Source organism: Neopsephotus bourkii, unplaced genomic scaffold, assembly GCF_033783945.1.
Source record: "Neopsephotus bourkii isolate Nb327-2 ecotype Australia unplaced genomic scaffold, CSIRO-AGI_Nbou_v1 NB_1707, whole genome shotgun sequence".
Lineage (NCBI taxonomy): Eukaryota > Metazoa > Chordata > Aves > Psittaciformes > Psittacidae > Neopsephotus > Neopsephotus bourkii.
In genome coordinates this window covers 4,680,988-4,705,799 of record NW_026902181.1, presented here as the reverse complement: position 1 = coordinate 4,705,799, position 24,812 = coordinate 4,680,988, and the positions used below count along the sequence as shown (strand labels likewise).

The following is a 24,812-nucleotide window of genomic DNA, read 5'->3' as shown; positions in this document are numbered from 1 at the left end:
CAACTAAATCGGTCATTTATAATAGCTGGTTTATAGCTGAAATACTTTGAAATTAGAAGCAGGGGGAGGGATGGGAATATTCCCCAAATCCACCATGACATACCTTAGGCTTGTGTTCTCAACCGGCTCTGATCTGGGTTCTGCAGACCTTCATTCCCTAGTTCATGTATACTTGTATCTGGGTATATTAAAGTCATGAGTAAGAGTACAGGTAAGGATCACATCACAGTTCAAGAAAGACACTGAAAGAGCTGGAGATTTGTGAGAATCCCTGACTTGTCTTGATTTTTGGGTTACATTTCCCTTTCCTAATGGATCCAAAGAGTGATCCAGAATGAAATGTGAGGAGAAGCCTGGACAGGCAACACCAGCTTTGTCCTAGACAAGCAAGTCCGCACAGAAGCTGGCATAGGTGAAGTCTAAATAAAGCTTGTTTTCAATCACAAGAGAAGTTAATTGTTGGGATTATTTCAGTAGAGACTTCTACAGGCATGTTTAGGTGATTTAAAGAGAAAATACAGTATTTTTAAGCAAGTGCAGTGAGAGTTAATTCAAGCAGTCCTATAGCCAGCATTTTACAAGAAGGTTCAATTACAAAATGATAAATGGAGGAAGGACACAGTCAGAAACACCCAGGTGGTGGCCAGTCCCTCAGCTATCATGCAAGGAAGCAAAAATCACATTAATCAGGACCAGAAAAGAAATGGCCAAGGTCTTTCTCATGCTGATCTAGTTTGCCTACTGTGGAGTAGAATGCAGTCATATAGGGAGGCTATATGAGCTGTATGACCTCTGTGTGCCCAGTGCTGCATCCCCTTACCAGCATATCTTGGGGTAAAGCACCACATTTAATTACCCCTTGGGCCCTTTGAATCCTGCCTGGGGGACTTACTCCACCTCAATAACTAGCATTTATCCAGGAATAAGATGTTTCTTCTTATTTGATTCATCTTCTGAGAGATGTCCCTTCTAGCAACTCACATTGTCCCAGAACCCAGGAGCTTTCAGCTGTCCCTGTAGCCAGTCTGAACACCTTTTCTCTTTTCAGAAGGTCACTCAATGTGGGCTTCCGTGAGCAGCAGCAGCAAGGAAACTATAGAGCCAAATTATACAAGCATAGAGCAGCTCTTTTGCTTTCCACAAGCAACCCCCAAAGAGAAAACGGCTGCACCAGTGAAGGCAGAACCGAAGGAGGTGAGGAGGTCCCTCTCATTCTTTAGGATAAAGATCACTACAAACAGCTCGTCTAATATGAGATATCTTCTTTTTCTTTAATGAAGATCACATTTTTGGACTCCAAGAAAAGTCTCAATTTGAACATATTTTTGAAGCAATTTAAATGGTAAGATATGGCAATTTTTTGTGACAGTTGACAAAGTTTTGAACAGGTTTTGCATAATATCTGAAAGGTCCTCATGAAATCTGTTTTAAACATTGATCTGTGTAACTGAAACATCGGAAGATTTCCTAGTTTCTCTTACACTGTCTTTAAAATACTAAATTTAGGGGCTTAGTTTTTAATTATGTTTTTACATACAACATCCCCATATGTTGGCAAAGGTGTTACATCTCCCTATAGGATGGTTTAACCCCAGCCAGCGGCTAAGCACCACTCGGCTGCTTACTCACTGCCCCCTCTGTGGCATGGGGGAGAGAACCAGAAGAGTAAAAGTGAGAAAACTCATGGGTTGAGATAAAGGCAGTTTAATAGATAAAGCAAAAGCTGCGCACACAAATGGAACAAGGAATTCTTCACCCCTTCCCATCAGCAGGCAGGCGTTCAGCCATCTCCAGGACAGCAGGGTTCCATCACACATAATGGCTATTTGGGAAGACAAAACATCGTAACTCTAAATGTCCCCTCTTCCTTCTTCTTTCCCCAGCTTTGTATAGCTGAGCATGACACCATATGGTATGGAATATCCCTTTGGTCACGTGGGGTCACCTGTCCCAGATGTGTCCCCTCCCGACTCCTTGTGCACTTCCAGCCTCCTTGCTGGTGGGGTGAGAAGCAGAAAAGTCCTTGAGTCCCTATAAGCACTTCTCAGCAGTAACAAAAACATCCCAATGTTATCAGTACTGTTTCCAGAACAAATCCAAAGCATGGCCTCATACTAGCCTCCATGAAGAAAATAACTACTCCAGCCAAACCAGCACACCATGTTACAGATGATATTGTAGCACAGACTTTTATGGTGATAGATTCTGAGACACCTCTGGAGGTCAAATCTCTCCTCAAAACAAGGGCAGTGGAAAAGTTAAGAATTAGATTTTCTTTTAAGGTATTCAGATCCCCAGAGACAGAGATCTGAGTTGCAGGATTGATCTCTAGCCTTGAGTCATTTGACCAGGGCCAGAATCAAATTTGGAGCATAGCAGGGATCCAGATCCCAGTTCTAAGTTCACAGAGACATATCATAGGGACACATCTTAGCTTGTGGATTATTATGGCTCTCACTAGGGAAAATGCAGGGAGCTTAAGCAGACACATGTCTTGGTAGTGTGCAGCTGTGGAAGAGGGGTCTTTGGGTGACATATCACTCTGCTCTTTCTCCCTACAGCTCCAACGAAGAGGTGGCTGCCATGGTCCAGAATGGGGACCGGACCAAGTTTGATGTTGAGGTTCTGAAGCAGTTGCTGAAGCTTCTGCCTGAAAAGCATGAGGTCGGAAGGAAAAATAGTAACCTTAGTTCCAAAGCTGAACATGCATTGCAGTCATGAAGTCTTGATTCTTTATTTCTCTCATTAGATAGAAAACCTGAAGGCCTTCAAAGAAGAGAAATCAAAACTAGCAAATGCAGATCAGTTTTATCTTCTCCTCCTTCAGATTCCAAGGTAAGGGTGTTGCTCATGAACTTCAGCCTAATCTTTTTCTTGGTTTACCTCTGGGAAGTTTGAGTTTCTTTATAGGATGCTCACAGACCAACACTGATGGATATAGCTGGTGGATTCCTCCTTCCACCCTAGAGCCATCCCTTTCCTCATTGCCCTCAGATGAAGGGCTGTTGTTGCTTCAGCACCTCCTCTCCCTCTGAAACAGCAGAAACTGGCCCAGACGCAGGGTCAGACTTGCCCAGAAGGAGGAACCTATATCTCACACAGTGATCAGTCTTCTCTTTGATCACAGTGTGTCAGCAGAAAATACATCCCCACTGGTTCCCAAGGCAAGAAGCAGCCCCTTGCCTCCCTTCACAAGACACAAACACTGGTGTGATGTGGATGTGGTTGACAGTGATGTTACAGGGTGGCCAGTCTTACCTGTGATGTGGGAGGAGGGCTGCTGTGCTGGCTGAGATCAGCCTTAAGCTTTGAATCAATCTCTTTCCTTAGCTACCAGCTGCGCATTGAATGTATGCTGATCTGTGAAGAGACCACTGTTGTGCTGGACATGATTCAGCCGAAAGCTGAAGCCATTCGGAGAGCCTGTGAAGGTAAATTACCTGGCTTTATGTCTGTATCTTATTCCTGACAGGAAGCTTTAAACCTCCCAAAGCTCCAGGGTGAGCTAGGCTACCCAGCCCCCAGAAAAACTCCTCTGTGGTTAATTCACTGGTGCACTGGGGTACAGCCTTAGGCATTTCCACTGATGGTCAAAGCCTTTAATAGGACCAGAGATCATTTTTCCACCCTCTTCATCCTCTTTTGCTGCAGCAGATGTGTTCCTCTGAAACATGTTCAACAGTGAAGCATTGGAAGCTCATCAACTCTTTCAGAGGAGCTGAATTCAGACAGCAGAGCTGGTCCCGTTACGGCTAATTCATCCATCACTAGTTGTCACATTAAGTCCTTCACATGGCAATTTTCTTTGCTGCCAAGAAAGCACTTTCCCCAGGAAGTAGTGATGCTTTAGTTTTTCCCTGCCTACAAATGGAATCAGAATAAAAAGTTTGGTTTTGGGTGCTATAATTTGCAGATGCTCAATTATTGTGTGTACATGGAGAGATCGTGCAATAGGTTTTGGCTTCATACGGCAGAAACCTCAGGTTCCACTCTGCTGAGAGCAGGATGCTGGTTTGACACTATCAGGTGCTGTCAATGTAACAGAGCCAGTTCCCCCAGCTGCCTGCTGGGGGGTTTCTCCAGCTGGCATCGCTGCTGCCTGCTGGAATGAATTGAAGCTTCCCCCTAAAAGTGTGCCCATGAGCCCAGTTGTCCTTTCAGACCTGTTCCTGCCTCAAAGCCAAGTGCTTCAGAAAGCACACCACTTCAACACCCTGTCATAAGAGCAAGGACAAGGACTGTATCCTTCATGCCCTGATAATCACCTCCACCATGCAAAATCAAGAACAAGGTGAGCGTGTCTGGTTTTAGCAGCCAGCCAATAATCACAGGGCTGTCAGAACTGGTTTCACTGCACAACTGAATGGAATCTGCAAGATTAAAATTGCAGCCCATTTACCCTTGCTTACACCACGGTAAATCAGAGTACTTCCAAACAAGGCAGCAAGTTGATGGCTGTGAGTGAGGGCGCTCCAACTCCAGGTTATTTTTCATTAGGTTTGAGAGACCAGGTGGAAAGGAAGAAAGAAACTTAAGTCAACGTAAACTTTTACAGGTCATGGAATTCATAGAATCATAGAATGGTTAGGGTTGGAAAGGACCTTAAGATCGTCAAGTTCCAACTCCCCTGCCATGGGCAGGGACACCTCGCTCTAAACCATATCACCCAAGGCCTCGTCCAACCTAGCCTTGAACACTGCCAGGGATGGAGCATTCACAACCTCCCTGGGCAACCCATTCCAGTGCCTCACCACCCTCACAGGAAACAATTTCCTCCTTATATCCAACCTAAACTTCCCCTGTTTAAGTTTTAACCCATTACCCCTTGTCCTATCACTACAGTCCCTAATGAAGAGTCCATCCCCAGCATCCCTATATGCCCCCTTTAGATACTGGAAGGCTGCTATGAGGTCTCCACGCAGCCTTCTCCAGGCTGAACAGCCCCAACTTTCTCAGTAGGACCAGTTTCTCTGCAGGTTGGGCCATTGGGCTTCAAAGCTGAAATATGAGATTTGAATTTAGATTTTGGAATTCAGAACCCCTATTCCAGTGTGGTTTAGGAAATATTCTGGTGTAACAGAGGCTTTTGTTTAAAAGTCCTTTATGTTTTTCAGATCTTCTGAACAGTCATCGCCTGCCGCTCTTTTGTCAACTGATTCTCAAAGTTGGAAACTTCCTGAACTATGTAAGTACTTTTTTTGTCTTCTCCTGCCCCCATTATGATGTGTGGGTGGCCTCCTTTAAGGTTGTCATTTAAATGGACACAGGAGTTACATCTGCTTTTTTTTTATCTTGTAGGGAAGTCACACGGGCGATGCTGATGGGTTTAAAATCAGCACTTTACTCAAACTAACAGAAACCAAAGCAAACCAAACCCGCATTACACTGCTGCACCACATTCTGGAGGTACAAATGCCAAGTCCTGGGTGATAGGGAAGGGGGAGAAACTTTATCATGAATGAACCATTTCTCCTACTCTACTTTCAGTTAAAGCCACACTCTCATATTCATATCCCCTCTGGCTGGCTGCAGAGTGTCACAAGCTGGGAATGTTGGAATTACTTGGTGGAGGCTGCTTGTGGGCACTGCTCAGGAAGCTCTTTGTTTTAAGATTTGTTCTGCTTTCCTCTAGCATCTTTCCCCTCAATGGCTGGAACTTCCTTTTTCATATTTGTGCAATCTGCACGTCATCAGCTGCAAACCACAGAGCACATGGCCACCAAAGCTATCCTGGCTGGTCTGTACCCATTCAGCCCTTCTGCCTTTCTACAGCCTCTCCTCTCTCCATGAGACTGTGCTTAAGCTTTTGTTGTTTCTCTCTAAGCCCCAACTGCTTTCTTGCTTCCTAAATCGCTGTTTTTAGCTTTTTTCTCTGTGCTCTGCTCTGCCACCTTCATTCATTAAAGTCCCTCCATTGCAGTTACACATGTTCAAGCCCTGCTTTAGCCAGCAGTAGCTTCAGCAAGCACAGCCATGATGCAAATAAGATTCAAGCCCTTTTGAAACCCTTCTGGAACTGTAGAAAGTGTCCAACTGCATCAAACCACAGTTCTGTCTCCTCCCACGGTCAACAGTAGGCGTTTCAGGAGAAGGAGAAAAAGAATTTAGCAGCAGGTCAGCTTTGCTTTGAACTATGAGTATTTCTGAACATTCAGCCCTCTTGTATGGTTTTATAGCCCAGGAGTAATACCTTTCCCCTCTGAATGTGCCATACTGTTTTGAATGTGTCTTGGCAAACTGCAGAGGAGGGGCAGCAGCAGGACATGGCACAGTCCTCCTTCTCAAGCACTTTTGCCTGTGTCTTTTCTCCTCAGCTTCCTCTCTTAGCTCCTGCTACAGCAAGTAACACTTCTTTCTCTCTTCTGCTTCAGGAAGTAGAAAACAGCCACAAGGACCTACTGGAACTGCCAAAGGATCTTGAATATGTTTCAAAAGCAGCAGGGTAAAATTGTGTGTCTTCAAAATAAAAATAAATCCCATACACATCAACAATGTACCAGAAATTAGGACACACACAGCTGGTATAGCACATTAAAGAAATAGCATCTTACTTAGTTTTAACTGAAAGATTTGGCTGATGAATGTTGAAAGCCCTTTAATATAGAATAGTTCTACCACAGCTGGCAACACTTAGGGCTGAAATTTGCAGAGCATTAAACGAATGCTGCCTCCCAGGCCCTTCCAATATCTGCACTGCCTTTGTGGTACCAGGAACTTATGAAGGCCAGCTACCCAGAAATGCCTTCAACCAGGGAAAGCGAGCTAATGCCAAGCTCTGGGGGTGGAGAACAGCCCTTTGAATAGGTGGGCTATTGACAGTACATAAAACTGTAGGTAGACCTGGCAGCCTTTTCATCGGTGCTGTTGGAGGGAAGCTGTTTTCTGTGAGCTCAGACTGTATAGATAGTTCAGATCTCAGGCTTCAGTTCAGTGAAGTGATGGGAAGCAGAGAGACAACCAAGCTGCCAGCTCAGACCTGTCCATTCTTTGGCCAGCGCAAGGTGCTGGAGTGTCAGCTAATGGGGGGATTCTGTGGTGGTTTCAGAATTAATCTTGATATTATACGCACGGAGTCCAGTACCAATTTAAAGAAGTTGCTGGAGCTTCAGCGAAAAGTCTTATCATCAAACGACGATGTGAAACAACAGTATGAGAAACCTATCCAGGTCAGTAATGGAGCTCTGTTGTATCTCTCCCATTACACACACACAGGCAGTGTGCAATACATGTGCAGCTGAGTAAGCTCATGGAGGGTGGAAAATATTGCTAGGAAACATGCTCTCAGATTTGGAAATAGGCTGCAATGCCACACAACCCATTAGTGTCTTATTGCCAGCTCCACCCCAGACCCAGATAACCTTTGGTGAGGCCACTTCCTAAGGCCCCAACTGTTCTCACCACATGGTGTATGACTTCACTGAGTGAGGTTGTTCACCCTCTAGGTGGATCACAGAGTAAAGCCCTTCAGCTGGGATTAAGCTTTGTATTGAGCTTATCATGTCTTGCCCAAGCCACCCTTGTAAATTGGCACAGCACGGTTGCCAGGGGCAAATGTCATCTGGAATTCTTAGTTTCTCCCCACATTTTAAGCTCTGATGCAGATAAATCTGCAGCCTACTCCAAGCTCTTAACACTGACATCCTTCTTCCTTTAAGTGCACTTCACTCCTTGTCCTCTGGATGGTGTTTTACTGTGTATATTAAATGCATTTCAGGATAGCATTGATGCCTCCAGAAAGCTAGAAGAAGAATTTGAAACCATTGAAAGGAAGAGAGAAGAACTTGCAAATTATCTTTGTGAAGACCCAAGCAAGTTGTCATTAGAGGACATATTTAACACCATGAAGACCTTCAGAGACCTCTTCCTCCGAGTCCTAAAGGTTGGCATCTGCACACACAATGCTGAGCATCCCTAGTACTGGTGCATGCCTCTTCTCTGACAGCGGTGGGACAGGCACCCAAATCCAGTGAGGGGAAGATGCTGGTTATGGCTCCTCCTTTCAGTGCTTCGCATGACATCACCCAGTGAAGAGGTGTCTGATCCCTACTCCACTGCATCCTCATTCAGTGCTGGTGCTTCTGGCCTGGCCCAGACCCTGGTGTTTTGGGATTTTGGTGCAACTTTAGCTGCAGAGTCACAAAGGTGCTTTGGAGTCAGGTGCGACTTGACTCCGGTCAAGTGTCAAGTTTTAGAGGAAGTGGCTAATAAAACTTAACCCTTTACTCCAACCTGAGCAACAGACTCAGAAAAGGGATGTGTAGTAAAGAAGCCATCAGTTTAGAGGGAATTGTGGCTTCAGTACTTTCCACTTTTGTCTCAGCTAAAGGTCAGGTGGAAGATCTGCACACTGGTAGGTAGCTGTGTTGGACAGCTCACCACTGCCACCTCCCACTGGAATGTGGCTGAGTCCTGGCCAAGCCCAGTGGTGTTGGCTTTTGGCAAGACAACCCCTATTCCCTATGCCCATTTTATTTACTGCACAGGATAAGGTCAGAATTTCTCATCCTCCCTTGCAACAATCTCTGGATCTTTCTTTTCATCAGCTTCTCTAGCAGACATTGCCAATCTTCTCATGCCCCTGTTACCTCACTGCAGGAGAACAAGGACAGAAAGGAGCAAGCTGCCAAAGCAGAGAAGAGAAAGAAACAGCTGGAAGAGGAAGAAGGGAAAAGACAGAAGGGAGAAAATGGAAAAGTCAGTGAGTATCTGAAAGGACTTCAAAAAAGAGAGATGACGCTGAGAGGAGCTCTTTTCTGGCCCTGCTTTAATGGACCAGCAGTGGTAATTTATTTTGTGGCTTTCTACATGCTGCTGACTAAAGGCTTTTAGCTTTAAAGTCTTTCAGCCATAGCTGAGAACTGATATTTCACAGTTGTAGCTGGGCAGACAAGTTAATTTTAGGTTTGCTGACTGAACAGCAGAAAAAAAAAATCAAATTGAAACATTTCAGTTAACTTTTCAGTTTCTAAACATAATTTTTGAATCCCAGATCTTACAAGAAACATTTGACTTTCCCCACCTCTGAAATCCCCATGTACGCTTGAATAATCTCTCTTTACCACAGACTACTGATGTCCCAAAAAACATAGAATCTTAGAACAGTTAGGTTTGGAAAGGACTTCAAGATCATGTAGTTCCAACCCCCCTGCCATGGGCAGGGCCACCTCGCTCTAAACCATGTCACCCAAGGCCTTGTCCAACCTGGCCCTGAACACTGCCAGGGATGGAACATTCACAACCTCCCTGGGCAACCCATTCCAGTGCCTCACCACCCTCACAGGAAAGAATTTCCTCCTTATATCCAATCTAAACTTCCCCTGTTTAAGTTTTAACCCATTACCCCTTGTCCTATCACTACAGTCCCTAATGAAGAGTCCCTCCCCAGCATCCCTATATGCCCCCCTTCAGATACTGGAAGGCTGCTATGAGGTCTCCACACAGCCTTCTCTTCTCCAGGCTGATCAGCCCCAACTTTCTCAGCCGGTCTTCATATGGGAGGTGCTCCAGTCCCCTTATCATCCTCGTGGCCCTCCTCTGGACTTGTTCCAATAGTTCCATGTCCTTTTTATGTTGAGGACACCAGAACTGCACACAGTACTCCAAGTGAGGTCTCACAAGAGCAGAATAAAGGGGCAGTATCACCTTCTTCGGCCTGCTGGTCACGCTCCTTTTGATGCAGCCCAGGATACAGTTGGCTTTCTGGGCTGCAAGCGCACACTGCTGGCTCATGTTCATTTTCTCATCGACCAGCACCCCCAAGTCCTTCTCCGCAGGGCTGCTCTGAATCTCTTCTCTGCCCAGCCTGTAGCTGTGCCTGGGATTGCTCCAACCCAGGTGTAGGACCTTGCACTTGGCTTGGTTAAACTTCATGAGGTTGGCATCTGCCCAGAAATCCTGCAGGTAACTTCAATCTGTATTTCTCTGGGTGAAAACAAAAGGCACAACTGAAAAGTACATTTGAAAGCAGCTGAAAGGAAAGTCTTTATTATTTTCCCGCCAAAAAAAAAGGCCGCCACCAACATGGATAGCAAGCAGGAGGTTTTTCAATGTCGTGGTACAACCAGGCACAAGCCTGGGCAGAGCTGGTGCCAGCTTGTAGCACCCAGAGTTTGGGGTATACCTTTTGACTTCAGAATGGGCACACTGCTGTGGGGGCACAGAGCCTGGGCTGCTGCCAGGCCTGGCATTGGTGCCTTGGTTTTGCCCAGTGGTTGCTTGTTCCAGCACAGCAGTACCAACCCCAAGCAATAACATCACTGCAAAGTCTCCTTCTGCCCCACCTCATGTGCAGATTTAACACCCCAATCTGTCTCTCTCCCAGTTAAGAAGGGGGTGGTGAAGCAGGAGGAGGTGTGTGTCATCGATGCGCTGCTAGCTGACATAAGGAAAGGGTTCACGCTGAGAAAGACAAAGAACAGACACGAGTTGGATGCAAATCCTAAAGCCTTACCTGCAGAGGGCCCGAAGGAGAGCCAGTCTGGTAAGAACACAGACACTACTGTACCTGCAGCTATTCATTCCCATTTGTCTCTGAGCCTGAGCCAAGCACATAAGCAAGAAGCCTTTGTGTTTGTATTTAGGGCATTTTATTTAAGGAGGCTTTGCAGCCGGTGCTGTGGAGAAGAGCAGAACCCTGAACTGTTGCCGGCCAGGTCTGCCCCATAATTAGCAATTTAGAGCAGTATGGCCTTGTACCCATGCTGATAAACCCTCTGAGGTTTGCCCGCAGGTCAGCCACACAACCATGCTGATGAGGCACTGGTGTCATCCCCACACAAGTCCCTTCTATGCTATCAAGTCTCAGTAGCACAGCTTGTCACTGCCTTGGAGCTTGCTGCACCCTGTCTTAGTCTCTTTGGGAGCCGAAAGAAGCCCTTAAAAAACAGATTAAAAACCTCTTAATTACAGAAAGACCTAAGTCCTTATGTGCTTATTAGGAAACAGCCCTTGGGTTTAGCTTTTCTTTGGTCTTTTGACCTTGTCAGTGCACATTAGGTAAGTCTAAGGACATTGGCCTGCCATAGAACCTGAGTTGTGCACTGTGGCTCTGCTAAACCTGCTCTGAAAGGGCAGGATTAGGCTGGCTGATGGGCAGTTTTGAAGTGCTCATGCAGCCAAGCCAGCAATCCCACCTGGTTCTGGACCTCGCAGGCGGGTTCCCTCTTCCTGCCATAGGATTTCAGGCACCCTTGGGAGTTCAGGAGCTTCCATGGAAAGCAGAGCTCCCCTGCGGCAGGCTGAGCAGAGGCTTTGCTGAGCTGGAGCCTTGGATTCCACCTGGGGTGGCCACATGGGATATAAGGAGGATAAAATGGTGCTGCCTTTGCACAGCTTCTTTAGGGGCAGTGCACCCTCCCCAGGCAGCTGCTAGCTCATAGTAAGCATTCCCAGTGGCAGAAACACATTGGTTGATCCCAGATGCAACTCTGCAGCTGTGGCTGATTGCATGTTTCTTGTTCAAAGGAAACGGCATTAAGGATCCACAAGCATCAGGAAAGGAGATGGATGATAAGACCAAGGAAAACAAGGATGGTCATCCCTCAGAAAGCACTTCCCCATCAAACACTGCCTTGATGGAGGTGGGTGGAGACGTTACAGATGCTTCAGCTTCAAACCAGGCGTTATCTAAACACAGTGCTGGAGATTTGCCACCAGAGACCCAGATGGAAAGCCCCTCAGTAAGCTTGGTAGAAGCTGATGGGGCCAGTCAGCCCATGCCAGGCACTGGGATGAAGCAGGCAGACAGCTGGGCAAGCCTCCAGCCAAGCACAAAGGGCGGCTCCATTGCCTTCTCTACTGCTAACATGGGCACAGGGATAACGTTTGTGAACAGTAGTTCCGCCACTGCTCCGAGAAACCAACACAGATGGACCAGCGGGGCCATCTCAGAAGGCCAGGACAAGGAATGCCCAGCTGATGGCTTGGAGTGCTACGGGCTGGTGCAGGAGCCAGAAACCCAGCTGAACAAGAGCGGGGTTGACCCTGGCAGCACTCAGTCTGCTCTCTGTGGGTCTCATCAAGCAGAGTCAAAAGAGATGGTGAAGGAAAATGAAGACCCTGGTGCAGACTCACTGTTGGATATGTCTCAAGAGAAGTCCTTCTCGGAGGAGCCAGCCACTGACTCTTCTTGTTCAGCAACACTTCCTCCAGAGCAAACTCACACCGACAGGGAAAAGCAGAGGTCATCTGGGAAAAGGAGGAAGAAGAAGAGGCACAGCAAAAGCTATTCAGGTAGCCTATTTCTCATATAGTGCTTAGGGACTAGTTAAACTGGGGAAGCTTCCTCCTATATTTGTATACATCTGTTCCTCCCCACTTCAAGGTCCAATGCCCCCTGCCCCTAGAGTCACACTGTTTCATGGAGCTGTTTTTTTCAAAACCTGAAAGAGACTGAAAAAGAAAAACACAGGCATAGTTCATTCTCTTGACATTTACAAGTAGTTCATAAAAGGGTAATGATGAATCAATAATTAAAAAGCCCATTACATGTAAGCAGTAAAGATGGCAATAAGCACATCTGTCAAGTGTGCTAAAGACAGCTACAAGGCACGGTTATGTGCAAACAAGAGCCCCATTAGACTCCAGAGCAGTGATTAAGAGCAGTTAATGCTGCGTACTTAATCAGCCATAACCTCCTCCCAGCTACTTACAAACACATAAAGGCAGCAACATCAGTGCTGCCCTGGGGTTGCTTGTTTTTTCCTCTCCTAAAGCCTCCTTGCAACAACATTGATAGCCTGCCACAGGGGGACTTAGGTGGGTCCTGAACTTCAGGCCCTCAAATCATCACTGAAGGAAGAGGGGAGAAAGTCAGCAATTAAAAAAGGTGATCTTGCTGATGCTTCTGTGAAGGATCGGATTTGGCCAGCCAAATCAATCCTTTACACTGGGTTGCCCCAGTACTGGGTACTGGGAGAGAGCTGAGCCACAGGAGGCACGGAGCCACCCAGGTCTCTGCCTCATGGAAGATGTCCGCTGCTGGTCCCGAGCCTGGGAGGTGAATCCAAGTCCCTCAAAGTCTACTGAGCTGAAGCCACCGTTGGGTGGGTACCTGAATCCTAAAACAGAGGTGTCTCACAGGGAGTACACATGGGTCTGTCAGCCTTTAGAAGGACACAATATACTGTCCAAAGCCTGTTTTCTGCAAGATCCTGGTCAAACAACTGGGCAGAAAAGTGGTGGAAGTGTCTTTTTATCAATGTTTAATGGTTTTCTTTCCAAATAAAGTGAAGGAGAAAGGAAAGAGGGGTTTGACTACCCACTGCTCAGAAAGATGAGCATCTACCACTGAGGGACTTACCTTATAATGCCAGTATGCCCTGCAGCTGTAGTTTTTTACATTTCTAAACTTGCCACTTTCACAAACCAGAAGTGGTTTCTGTGGAGCAGTGGTTCCCAAACTTGCTTCCCACAAGGCAGCAGGAGCTGCAGCAATGGAAGCAGCCCATGCTCCCAGCATGGAACCACGTGACGATGCTTTCCTGACATCCTAAATGAGTATTTCTGGCTCAAGGAGCTGACTCCCCTAAAAGCCCCAGGATTCCCTGGGCATCCAGGGATGGCATCTTAGTAAACTCTCTGCTACTAGACAATGTTTTCATCATAAAAAGTTCCCTGTTGTTTTATTTGCCTTGCCATGATCAGATGTATTTAGTGTCTCTCTTTTGTTTAAAAGCAGAGGTTGAGACTGATACTGGAGATAATAAAACAAAAAAAGGTTGTGTGGTACAATGAGGTATGTAACTCACAAAGGTGTTTTTACGTGAACTAACCACAGCATTGGGACTTTACAGACCTAATCAGTATTCAGCATATTAGCTAAGCTTTTTGTCCTTGTGTCTAATCACAAATACATGTAAAATAAATTTGTTACTCTGACTTTTCCTCTCCAGGGTGTTGATCTTGTGTTGAGTGGAGTCAGTGCTGACCTCCCCTTGACACAGGGTCACAGCCCACATGTCTGTCTTCTGTGTCAGCAGCCACCAAACCACATTTCCCTGCAGATAATTAAAAGTCATTACTCTAACCAAGTGAATCCAGCTTCATGTGATAAAGAGCCTTTGCTTTGATCCCATTATTTTCTTAAAAACTGTAAAAATGCAATTTCAGTACCTACTCCTTGCAAAGTACAATGTTTGGTTTGCTTGCAGGTGATCACTTCCTATAGCGCTGTTTAAATACAGGTACCTGGAAAAGGGAGTAGAACACTGAACCCTGGGAGAAGTACTAGTTGGGCAATACACCAGCTCCCACTCAAAGCTAAATTCAATTCTAGACTTGCACACAGACTAGTCCATTGGAGCAAACAGGCTGTGCATGCTTCTTATATGCATTCATGCAGCTTTCTGGGATGGGGGTGGGGGTAAGTCGTTTGGTTTTTGTTACCAAAAAAAATAATACAGGTAACCAAATTTCTGCTGAAACTGTGTACCAAGTTTGCTACATCCTTCACTGATGCTGGCAACATATAACTGCTTCTCAGAAGAAAACTTGAGGAGTTTCAGAATGAGATTTTCATTTGCAAAACTTTGCCTGTTTTTACAGCAAGTAGAAAGAAAAGCATGAAAAATAAACAATCGAAATACCCACTGTACTGAAATTGCATAGTTACGCATTGTCCTTTCCATGCTGATGAGCATCTCTTATGAGCTGAATCAATAACTTCAAACCTCCCTCTGTCTCATTTCCTGAAAGGAATGTATTTATTCTTCAGTTCCCCCAGAGCCTGGGGGCCCAGCTGGGAGCCCTCTTCCCACACGTGGCTCCAGCCCCTGGGGTGGCAGAACTGAGGAATCTGCAGGATTTCCACACAGGGTTGCTTTTGTTCCTTCACCTGGAGCATCATTGCTAACAAGAGAAAATGAGATACTAATTAGGTAGTTACAGTCCTGACTACTCCTGCCCTCCTGTTGGCCCTTTCTGTGATGTACTGCAGGATTATATCAAGTGGAAAAGGGAAGTAGCTCTGTTGGTTTAAAAGTCCTAAGGAAGATTTACTGCAAGAGCAGAAAATCGTAGCAGTGAAGCATAAGGAAGAAGTATGTCAGGACCCATGCCCAGGGAGGGCAGCTGAAACTGTGAGTTAAGCATAATTCACATTATGTATTTTTTAAGCACAGGGATTCCAACATGCCTAAAACCAGTCCCAATTGAAAAAAAAAAAAAAAAGACGCAAACAGCTCTGCATTCTCCTTAGCAGACATAGGAAAGCAACACAGAGAAATGCATGGACAAACAGTATGTTTATGAAGGACTGAGACAGGCAGGAGTTCCAGCGCATCCTCAAAATGCAGTGCCTGGCACAGCTGCATTGCATCAGCAGCACCCACCTGTGCTTTGGTGCCCAGAGGGCAGTGACGAGCTGCACCTTGAAACCTGCAATTCCCTTGTTCCTCTCCACCCATCCTTCTGTCACTTGGAAAGGTTAGCCGAAACAAAAACCTGTTTGCTTCTCTTAAATCTGCAGCTTCCTTACTCAGATGGAGCTCAAGACAGACTTAGCAAGCCTAGAGTGCTGCCATCAATATTTTTTCTAGGATGTTCTACATGATTTGGTTTTTTGTTTTCTTTTCTGTCCCAAGCACACACGGTCTGGTCTGGTCAGGTCACAGCACCAGTTCTCTTTTCATACAGGATGTTTCTCTCTGGTGGATTTGCTGGATGTGGAAGTTGATGGGTCTCAGTGAAGTTGTAGGAATCTTCTTTCTTCCTGCGCAGATCCAGCTGCAAGGATTAAGACTCAATCCCCTTACCAGTTTTTAGAGCTTCTGTAACAGCAGCAGAGTAAGGGCCTGTGAAATAATATTTCAGAGCAGTAAAACACTGTTATAATCAGGAATGGAGCTCTTGCCTCACCTTGACTGTATTTTGTTAAGCAGCAATTTCTGTATTGATATTCTTCAAATGTCAGCTTTTACACCCAAAGAGTGGTATCCCACATTATCTCCGTATTCCTGGAAGAATGGTTTAGCTGGTTTTTCTGTGGTATCAAGGCACTGGTGTCACACTCTGTGTGCACCCTGTTAACACCTGAACTCATTTCCTACCAATCTGAAAGAGCTTGAAGAAGCACCATTTAACAAAAGCTGACAGTCAAACCCAGAAGGGACTGCACAAATGCCTGAACTCAGGGGAGGTGCTCTTTGAATTCCCTTGACTTAAACCCCAGAAGATTGCTACAGACAAATGTTCGCATCTGTTTGTGCAGCTCCTTTTTCCTCTCCTCCCATCTTTATGTCACTTAGGGAAGTTAGGGGAAATAAAGTCTTGAAAGCACAAGTCTGTAAGCAGCCAGGCTTTGACAGTTTCCCTGCTCACAAATCTACTTGATTTATTCCCTATGAAATAAAAGGACAAACCAAACTGGGAGCAGAGGCCAGTGCTTGAAAACCACAGCCTGGTAAGGATGGAGGCAGAGGGCAGGAGGGAGCACAATACTGTCTGTCAGCAGCCATGACAAATACATGGCACAGTAGGACATCAGCCTCTTCCCACAGACACATCAGGATTTGAGGGTCAAGGGTTTCCTTTTTTTTTTCTTTTAAATTGTCTTCTTTTAATACTACAGAACAGATGCTTCACATCTGCTTTTGCATACTCAGTATTGTCTGTGAGCAGTTTTCTTACAGACCATGGTAATGCAGCCAAGCTAATGGTCATCTTCCTGTATGGCCTTTGCCTTCACATCTGTCATTAGAAATGGTATTTGTTTTGGTTATGAGTGAGACAAGCTTTTAAAATGATAGTGTGCAGCCCCATCCTTCTGACAGTCCTGCTAAATCCTCTAGGTTTAGTAAGTTCAGCAATTTAATACCTAGAAGTGTATTCCAGTATTCTGCTTGGAAAACATAAGACTCATGTTGTTGGACTGAACTAGCACCCAGCTTAAAAGCAGAGTCGCCCAAAATCTTGAACATCAGAATCAGTTCTGGAAACACAAAGGTTTTATTAGGAACATAAACATTTAGCTCTACCTGGGTTTAGGTTATCGAAGGAACCTGAGTCTGATTTCCCTAATAGCACGCTGACCATTAGATACACGCACATGCAAAACCATACGGCTTTTGTCTTATAGTTACAAACAGTTTGCATTTTCCCCTCCTCCTGCAGGTGTCACAACAAGGCAGAAGAAATAACAGAGACCTAGTGAACCACTCACGTGTTCTAAGAGCGCTGCCAGCTTTTCAGAAGCCAGGTTCTGCATCGCCAAAACGCCACCGTTGTCACCTGCCCAATAGGACTCACTGCTTCTCTTCGTGCAACCTTTTGCTCCCTCCCCAAGACCCAGAGAGCCTCCCTGGAGACTTTGGACCCCTCGCCTCATGTCTCATGCTGGGCACTCCCGGGGCTGGGGGGCCAGTTCTGTGCACTGTGACATGAAAGGGTCAGAGCTCTCATCTGCTGCCCTGGAAACCAAATCTTTCAACCTGCTCTTAGGCCAAACTCCACTTGAAACAACAGCTGACTGTGGCCCAAGAAAGGACCTCAGTGTTTAGTCCTCAGAGAAATCTTAAAAATAGCAGTGCCTCAACTAAAGTAGGGTATAAATTAAGCAGTGTCTGTACCATCACAGGTGGAAGCATGTTAACTTCCTCTTCTCATCACCCACTGACAATTTATATAGGACCAGATCCAAGACCCAGATCGGACAAAATTATTTTTACTCTCAATCATTTAAACCCAGGGAAATTGGTTACAGGAGAAAAAAAAAAAAGTGTATTTTGGTAAACATATGGCCATATGAACAGTGTCTGGTTCTACATGATGCTTATGTGCAAGTAAGTTGAAGCACATCAGTAGTCTTGCAGTATTCTTAAACACACAGATGCATCCATGAACTTTCAGAGATCCAGGGCCCCAGTTCCTCTTATTAAAGCAACAGAGGTTTTCCAGAGTGCTTTATCAGACACATTTCAGCTCATCCTTTGGTAGATCTCTGGGTTTGAATTCTGTTGTCAGCTGCTTGCACTCGATATTCTTCATGTCCAAGCTGTAGAATGTGTAGATTCATGTTACTTTTGCTTTAAAACTGGGAATGTGCAGTATTGTGTTTTCAAAATTCAGAGATTTATTAAGTTTTGTAATAACATTGTATCATAGTTTTGTACATAGCTGTCAGTTTAAAATTATCCATGTTTTGAATCTATAGTGTGATACTGTGCTGAAACATGAATCAAGTGGAAGAGCTGGATACATTTAAGAACTATGCCTTTATATGGTAACTCACTGTGGCTAGACTAATGTTCAGGCTAAAGCTTATTTTGCTTTGCTTAACAGGAATTATTCTTGTAAAAACTTTTCTGGACTAAGTTGGAAGTTAAATCAAGAATTAAATCACTGGTTTATTTTAACCAAAGCATTGGCATTAGCATATTGAGAATCGGTAAACAAAGCAGAGATGCGCTGAGAGCAGGCACATGGGCAGCTTCAGTTCAGGAGACCCCACAGAGTGGCACAGCCCTTTGTCAACTGAAATTCCATTCCCAGCTGGCAGAAGCAGGCAGAGCCCCACCATTTCCTGGATAATCACGTAACCCACCTCAGGCTTGACTTGCAGGACTGGCTCTATCACATTCACAGGTTTTCCCATTTGTTTTTTCCTCTTTTTCTGTCTCAGAGCACATCACCCAAGCATCATCCTTTTGCTCTTTAGTCTGGCTTCTCTGCTCTCAGATTAGACCTCAGGCTTCAAAAATCTGAGTATTAAACAGATTTTCTCAGCAATTTTGCAATCTCTGTTTCTGCTAGCCCAGGCTAGCCAGCCTCCTCCTCCCTGCCCTACTGTTCTGTCAATAGGAACATCATTTGGAGATTCAAGACCCAGGAACAAACAGACTTTCTGGGTGTTACCTAGGGAACCTTACCTGCTAATGCTCTGCAGACTGCTTGCTTCAGCAGGTGTCCACTTCTGTCTGGGCCTTTCAGCTATCCCCCATTTCTACCTAGAGAGAGAAGCTCTTTCCACACAGCCAGAAATTTTGTTGCTGTGTTCTTGCCTTGGCCCTCAAAGACAGGGTGCTTGGCATTATCTTTCCACTGCCCTCAAGGATTTATGAAAAAATGGGTTATTTTGAGCCATTGCCGGTTGTTTCATAGTCATCTGTGAAAACTATGTTAAATTATCATATCCCAGTCATATCCCAATATGCAGGCTGAATCACAGCATTTATAATTTATTACTCCAGAGCAGCTCTGCTTCCATTACAGTGACTAAGAAAAACAGAGGGACAGAACTAAAGCAGGTCAAAGAAAGATGTTCAACTGGGATGTGCAGTTTCACTCCATTTTTACCTTAAAATAAAGTTCATGATCCTGAAGATTTTTCAGTGTTTGCAAGGCTAAATTAACTGCTGGTATAAATGTTACTTGCAGCTACTTGAACAGGTCTGTGGTCGTTTAAGTCAACAATGAATCTGGACCTCAGGAAAGATTTTTTTCTGGTATATTACAGCAACTGCACCTGGAGTCCAGTATGTAAACCAGGCTGTGAATGCCACAAGTTTCCAGCTGCCAAATAACTGTGTATTCCTTAACTAAGCATTGATTATATGATAAAATGAAGCTATGAAAGATACCAGCATAAGTCTGTTCCAAGTATTTCACATCAGAATTCACACGTGTTTATGAGATGGATTTTTAGGGTTAGTTTTCTGGGGGTTTTGGTTTTATTTTTTGTTTTGTTGTGGGGATTATATTTTTTTTTTTTATTTCAATACTGAAAAACCATCAAAGTTTAGAATAAAATAAGTATTTGATAAGTTCCCTTTCTCTTGTGGGAATGGGGAAGACCTATGATTCACCAGAACTTGTCCATCAAAGTCCTATATTTTCCACATAGTTTATAAGGCACCTAAGCATATAATTGTCCTGTATGGTTAGTAATAATTACCCTTGTTTTCTCTCAGAGAAACAGTGGTGTGTAAATGGAGCTATACCTAGTACATGAACACCACCAGTGTTGCACTGTACTTAAAGCACAGCTGAAATCTGTGTCCAAAGGTATGCCAGTATCTTTTAGTTTGGGCATATCGTTTGGTCTTCTACATTCAGTAGAGAATGTATTTCACAGAGGGGGCTGAGAAATGCCTTCTGTACTGCTTAGAAAGAGAGATGAAATAAAAATGCAGAAGCCCATTTCAGCAAAATTAACCAGTTTTCATTCTGTCCAAACATGAAGCCTGGATCTACAGTTTCATATTTCTAGGTTTTTGTACACAGCAGTCAACTGAGGACAACATACAAGCTCGCCAGTACTAAAAGTCAGCACTGTACCAGTCTTATTCTATGCGGTAATAGTCACAGCCATGAAATATGGGTGAACATGTTATTTACGTTCACCTAATGTATCTGAAAGCAAATACAGTCATGAGCCATCACAAACCACATTTTGTTTGGTCAACTCATAATCAGGCTGTGGATGGGATATGAAAGACAGCCTTGCCATATCTAGAAAAGCAAATAAAGAGAGTTAAAAATGGGACGGTGGTAATAACAGGACCTCTCTAAGTGACTGCAGTTACTACACAGTAACAGTCTTGCAGACTAACAGCATTGCTTTCAGGATTTGCAATGGAAATAAGATCCACAGTACAGAAGGCTTCCAGCTCCTTAGTGTAGAGCAGGTAGCAGACCGTATATACTAGTGGAGAATTTAATCACTGCAAGTTAATCAGCATATTCAACACTGTAAGCATAAGTCACTCCTCTATGCATTCTGTGCTAGTACTTAATTCACATTAGGGACTCTCCAGCAGTCTCTTTGCTGCAGCGTGAACAGCTCTTGTCAGAACGGTGTGTGACAACTCACACAGAGACAGGTGTCAATAGGAATTAGGAGGAAGTATGCTCTTCTGCCATGGAGACTTTAAACAGACTCAGTTTACATGACTCAAAGTCAGAAGACAAGAATCAGTCTGTGATAGTCAACTCTTACAAAATCAGTTTAGATACACTCCAGCCTGTCCAAGCAGACTTTTTCTAGGATCAGTAGTCTTTGCTGGCAACATCTACATTATGGTTATGGTTAGTTTGCTGTGCTCTGGGCATGCAGAACCCTATGTGTTAGCACTTACACAGCTTCATACAACATAATCTGTGATGAGTTTAGTCAGGAATTAGTGACAATTAATTACAAAATCCATTAGACTAAATGGAGAAAGTCAGAACTACTACAGAGAGATAGTGTTTGTGCAAGAATAGGCAGCACAGGCAAAAAAGGTAACATCTTACAATGTCTGCTGCTGCGATCCTTCAAAACCTTCAAAAACTCTATTTTGTAATCTAAATGAAACCCCCAATAGCACACAATTTCCAGGAGCGATCCTTTGAGAGCAACAGATCTTTTTTGTACTCTTTGCCATGTTTTATTATCTTCATTCTTCAAGGTTTTCACAGCCCAACTAGACAAAAAAATAGCTGATCTGATCTGTTGTGGTGGTAATAGTCCCTGAAGGGGAGCTTGAGCAAGACCGTTTTCAGGGTGCCCCCAGCCAACATTTCTTTGATTCTCTGTTTGGCAAGAACTAGATACAAGATAAGCAGTGTAGTTTAGAAAAGGTAGTAGCAGAGTCCAGAAACCCTGTTAATCCTCTTTGGTGAACCAGCATCATACACTCAGAAGAATATGCTCCAGGAGTACTGACTACATTTACTGTAGTAACAGTCTACTAACCCATCCTGAATCACAGACAAACAGCTTGCTTTTCTAAAATACCTCCTTAATTGGCATGATCTCAGGAAAAACAGAAGGACAGAAGGGTTCTTCTCCCTCCAGGTATTTTCAGCTGCTCCATTTTGCTTGTAGGGGTCTGTAAGACAGAGGAGAGACCTGACCTCTGCAAGGCGCATTCTATGACGCGTACTGCTGGCTGCCTGCAGAGGCCTAGGTGCAGACCATAGCATAACTGCATGTATATCAAATGACAGCACCATGGTAATAATCTCTTTCAAACCATGATCTATCTCAAACCTAGCAAATCCAAATAGCTTTAATCCAAAGATTACACCTATTGTATCCTGTCACTAATCCCTTCAGCTAACTGTACAAGCCCCAATTAAAGTAACTGTTGACATTCCATTTTGAAGAGCTCATTCCTGCTCTCTACAAAGCCCTTGGTGCTAAAATCCATGTTCTCCCAGCCTCTTACCTTTCACATCACATTTCCATGCTCTACATACACCTTCATATGGTTCCTTGATTCAGCTGCCTCACCACTTTGCTGCAGCGCACAAAGACCAGGTCTTAGCAGCAGTCTCCCCTACTGTCTGCAATCCACAGCTGCTGTTGGTCCAGGCTCCATCTGCAGCAGATCCCAAGGCTCCTGCCTTCCCACCAGCTGCCAAAAGCTGCAGCCAGTTCCCTTAGAGGGCTTTTTTGTTAACTCTATTGCTAGCACCGAGGCCAGAGGCATTAAGTGCATAGACTTCACAGACATGCTCCAACCAGCAGCAGAGGCAGTTAAAGAGTGGGAAGTGTTTCCAGCTTTTTGATGTAAGAAAATGGAGGCAGTAGCTGGATCTTAATAAGGGAGAGGTGGGTAACTTGCTAAATTGCAAAGACTAAACAGCACTGAAACGAGATGCTGGGGACTTGGGCTACTGGATCACTCATTTTATGCCACTGGCTTCCTACGTGACTGTGGAAGCCATTTCTCTGTACCTTAGCTTCCACATCTATAAAATGGGGGCAATTATATACTTTGAAACACTTGGACAACTGTTGATGAAAAACACCACAAAAGAAATATTGTTAGTAATAAGAAAAAAAAACCTTATAATTTTCTCTTTTCTGATATCATAACACATGTTTGCAGCCATGTTAGCCTCAAAACAAAAGTAAGAGGGTAACTTTCAAAGAACTGTGGTGCCCCCAAGTCTTCTGTGAATCCAGAATGCAGAAAACCATTAGAAATCTCTAGGGATGCATCTGAAATGAAGAAGGTGACCCTTATAGCAACAAGATTGCTTGTGCAAGAAAGGATTAAGATCTCTAATTTCTTCTACTTTTTATTCCTGTAAGAATCATAAACATCAAGAATAGGTTGCACCTGTTGAGAAGTCAACAGTGAAGAATATCGCACTGGGAGCCTCTGATATGCAAGCAGATCTATAAATCCAAACCACGGCAAGTGTAACCATAGCACTGGGAAGTAATGACCGGTAGCTTTGTTTTAATTAGAGATCATCACCAGTTAGGGACCATATACCTGCATAACCAAGTGACTAATACTCTCCATGGTTGGGTTATATATCCTGTAGCTCCCTTCCATCCATCTGGTAAGCAGTATACCTTCTTACCCTCAAAGACATCTTGCATTGCAGATACTGACTTTATACTTACACTTTTAATGGTTACCATGGAAGTGTATGGGGCATAAGTTCTAAAAAACTACTCCTCCCCACTTCAAAAAAAACCCTTTGGGAATAGCACACAAGGGGAAATAACCAGGTTTTCTGAAGCATTCACTGAGATCCCTGTGTCCAGCATAATAATGACCAATAAATGAACTTCCAGCTACAAAGAAAATCAAGTTTTGCAAAATAACATAGCCCCACATCAGCCCACTGGCAACAACAGAAATGAAAAAAAAAAGAGAGTGCTTACATGGCCCAAGACACAGAGGTAAGATGTTCTTCAGATCTGACTTAAAAATCTAAACCCTATGCCACCAACATACTTCTCTTTTCAGGCTAATGAAATATATGCCTATTTTTCAGCATATCAGTAAGCAGATGAAAAGGAAAGCCTGTCTTGTAACAGTCCTCAAACACCAGCAGCTCTCCCACTAACACAAAAGGTAGAGTAGCAAAGCATTGAAAACAGCTTCATAGTTAATTGCAAGTTAATTGATTTCAACTGGATCATCAGAATTTGGCTGGTGCATTGAGTCAGTCTCCATTCTCTGCACTGCCAAAAGTGGTGCCAGCCAATTACTGAGTTTTTGGAGCTTTCTGCAGTATGCTAGTCCTTGTCTGGTTGAACTGAGATATGTGTGTGTATATATGTGTATATTTACCAGAGGTGAATTTTTGCACTTTCTAAGGAGAAATTTTGTTTTGTTTTCCAAATATACCCACAAGCTTATTTGAACATGATCAGCAGTGCAAGTTACAGCTGCCTTGATGCTATTCCAAAGCTTTAATCTTCCTAAGAGCATGGATTTCTCTACAGAGTCTTTAAAGTATAATCTTTGGAGGTACATTATTATAAGCCTATTTATCATTCAAGGTATATTAGCTGTTTCTTTTGTTGCATTACTTATTTGTTATGATTTTTAAAAACAAGTCTTCCCACAACCCCCATAGCAATTCAGAAGATCACTCTGAATAAAAAAAAAGAGCTGCCTAATTAATAGTCTTTTAGTGATTCCTCCAAGAGCTTAATTAAAATAAACAAGCAGCAGAATCCTAAAATGATTACTTTTAATAAGATTTTTTTTTTAATCAGCTCATTTTACTTGTAATATTTCTAGCGTAAAGTGGCTTATTTCTCATTAGGCTCTTTCATAGTGCTGAATCCCTCACTTGTCCTGCTACAGTAATTACAGACATCTGTACAAGTTTAGCATAGAGACTGTGAAGTCCTAAAGGGGATACATTAAGTTGTTTGGATAAATTAAATGTAAGCCTGCTTTACCTTTGGGAAGTGGTAGTGCTTATTTGTGCAAAAATATTTACAGAAGCCAACAAGTTAATTCATGTAAACAACAAATATGGTTAATGCTCATTTTCTGTGATAGGCTTTTGGCTCAGCTATTTTAACTTTCCACTTTGTATGTAAATCAAGTGTTATTTTCTAATAGATTTTATATTTA

The 24,812-nt window shown here is 43.9% G+C and overlaps 1 protein-coding gene across 1 annotated transcript; it reads left to right on the top strand.

The window, feature by feature from the left end:
* Nucleotides 1-1,054: 1,054 nt before the first annotated feature.
* LOC133224712 (inverted formin-2-like) lies at nucleotides 1,055-19,320 on the top strand. The gene is made up of 14 exons (XM_061376487.1): nucleotides 1,055-1,194; nucleotides 2,562-2,664; nucleotides 2,750-2,835; nucleotides 3,331-3,431; nucleotides 5,115-5,185; nucleotides 5,299-5,406; nucleotides 6,372-6,442; nucleotides 7,046-7,166; nucleotides 7,715-7,879; nucleotides 8,596-8,698; nucleotides 10,322-10,480; nucleotides 11,464-12,231; nucleotides 13,676-13,735; nucleotides 17,110-19,320. The coding sequence occupies exons 2-13, from the start codon at nucleotides 2,584-2,586 to the stop codon at nucleotides 13,732-13,734; spliced, it is 1,893 nt and encodes a 630-aa protein (XP_061232471.1). The 5' UTR covers nucleotides 1,055-1,194; nucleotides 2,562-2,583; the 3' UTR covers nucleotide 13,735; nucleotides 17,110-19,320.
* Nucleotides 19,321-24,812: the final 5,492 nt, after the last annotated feature.

Excerpts from the sequence above, each read along its gene's own strand:
- LOC133224712 (XM_061376487.1), top strand. The coding sequence starts at position 2,584 with ATGGTCCAGAATGGGGACCGGACCAAGTTTGATGTTGAGGTTCTGAAG. Across the intron at positions 5,186-5,298 it reads TTGGAAACTTCCTGAACTAT|GGAAGTCACACGGGCGATGC; the intron begins GTAAGTACTTTT and ends TTTATCTTGTAG. Across the intron at positions 10,481-11,463 it reads CCCGAAGGAGAGCCAGTCTG|GAAACGGCATTAAGGATCCA; the intron begins GTAAGAACACAG and ends TCTTGTTCAAAG.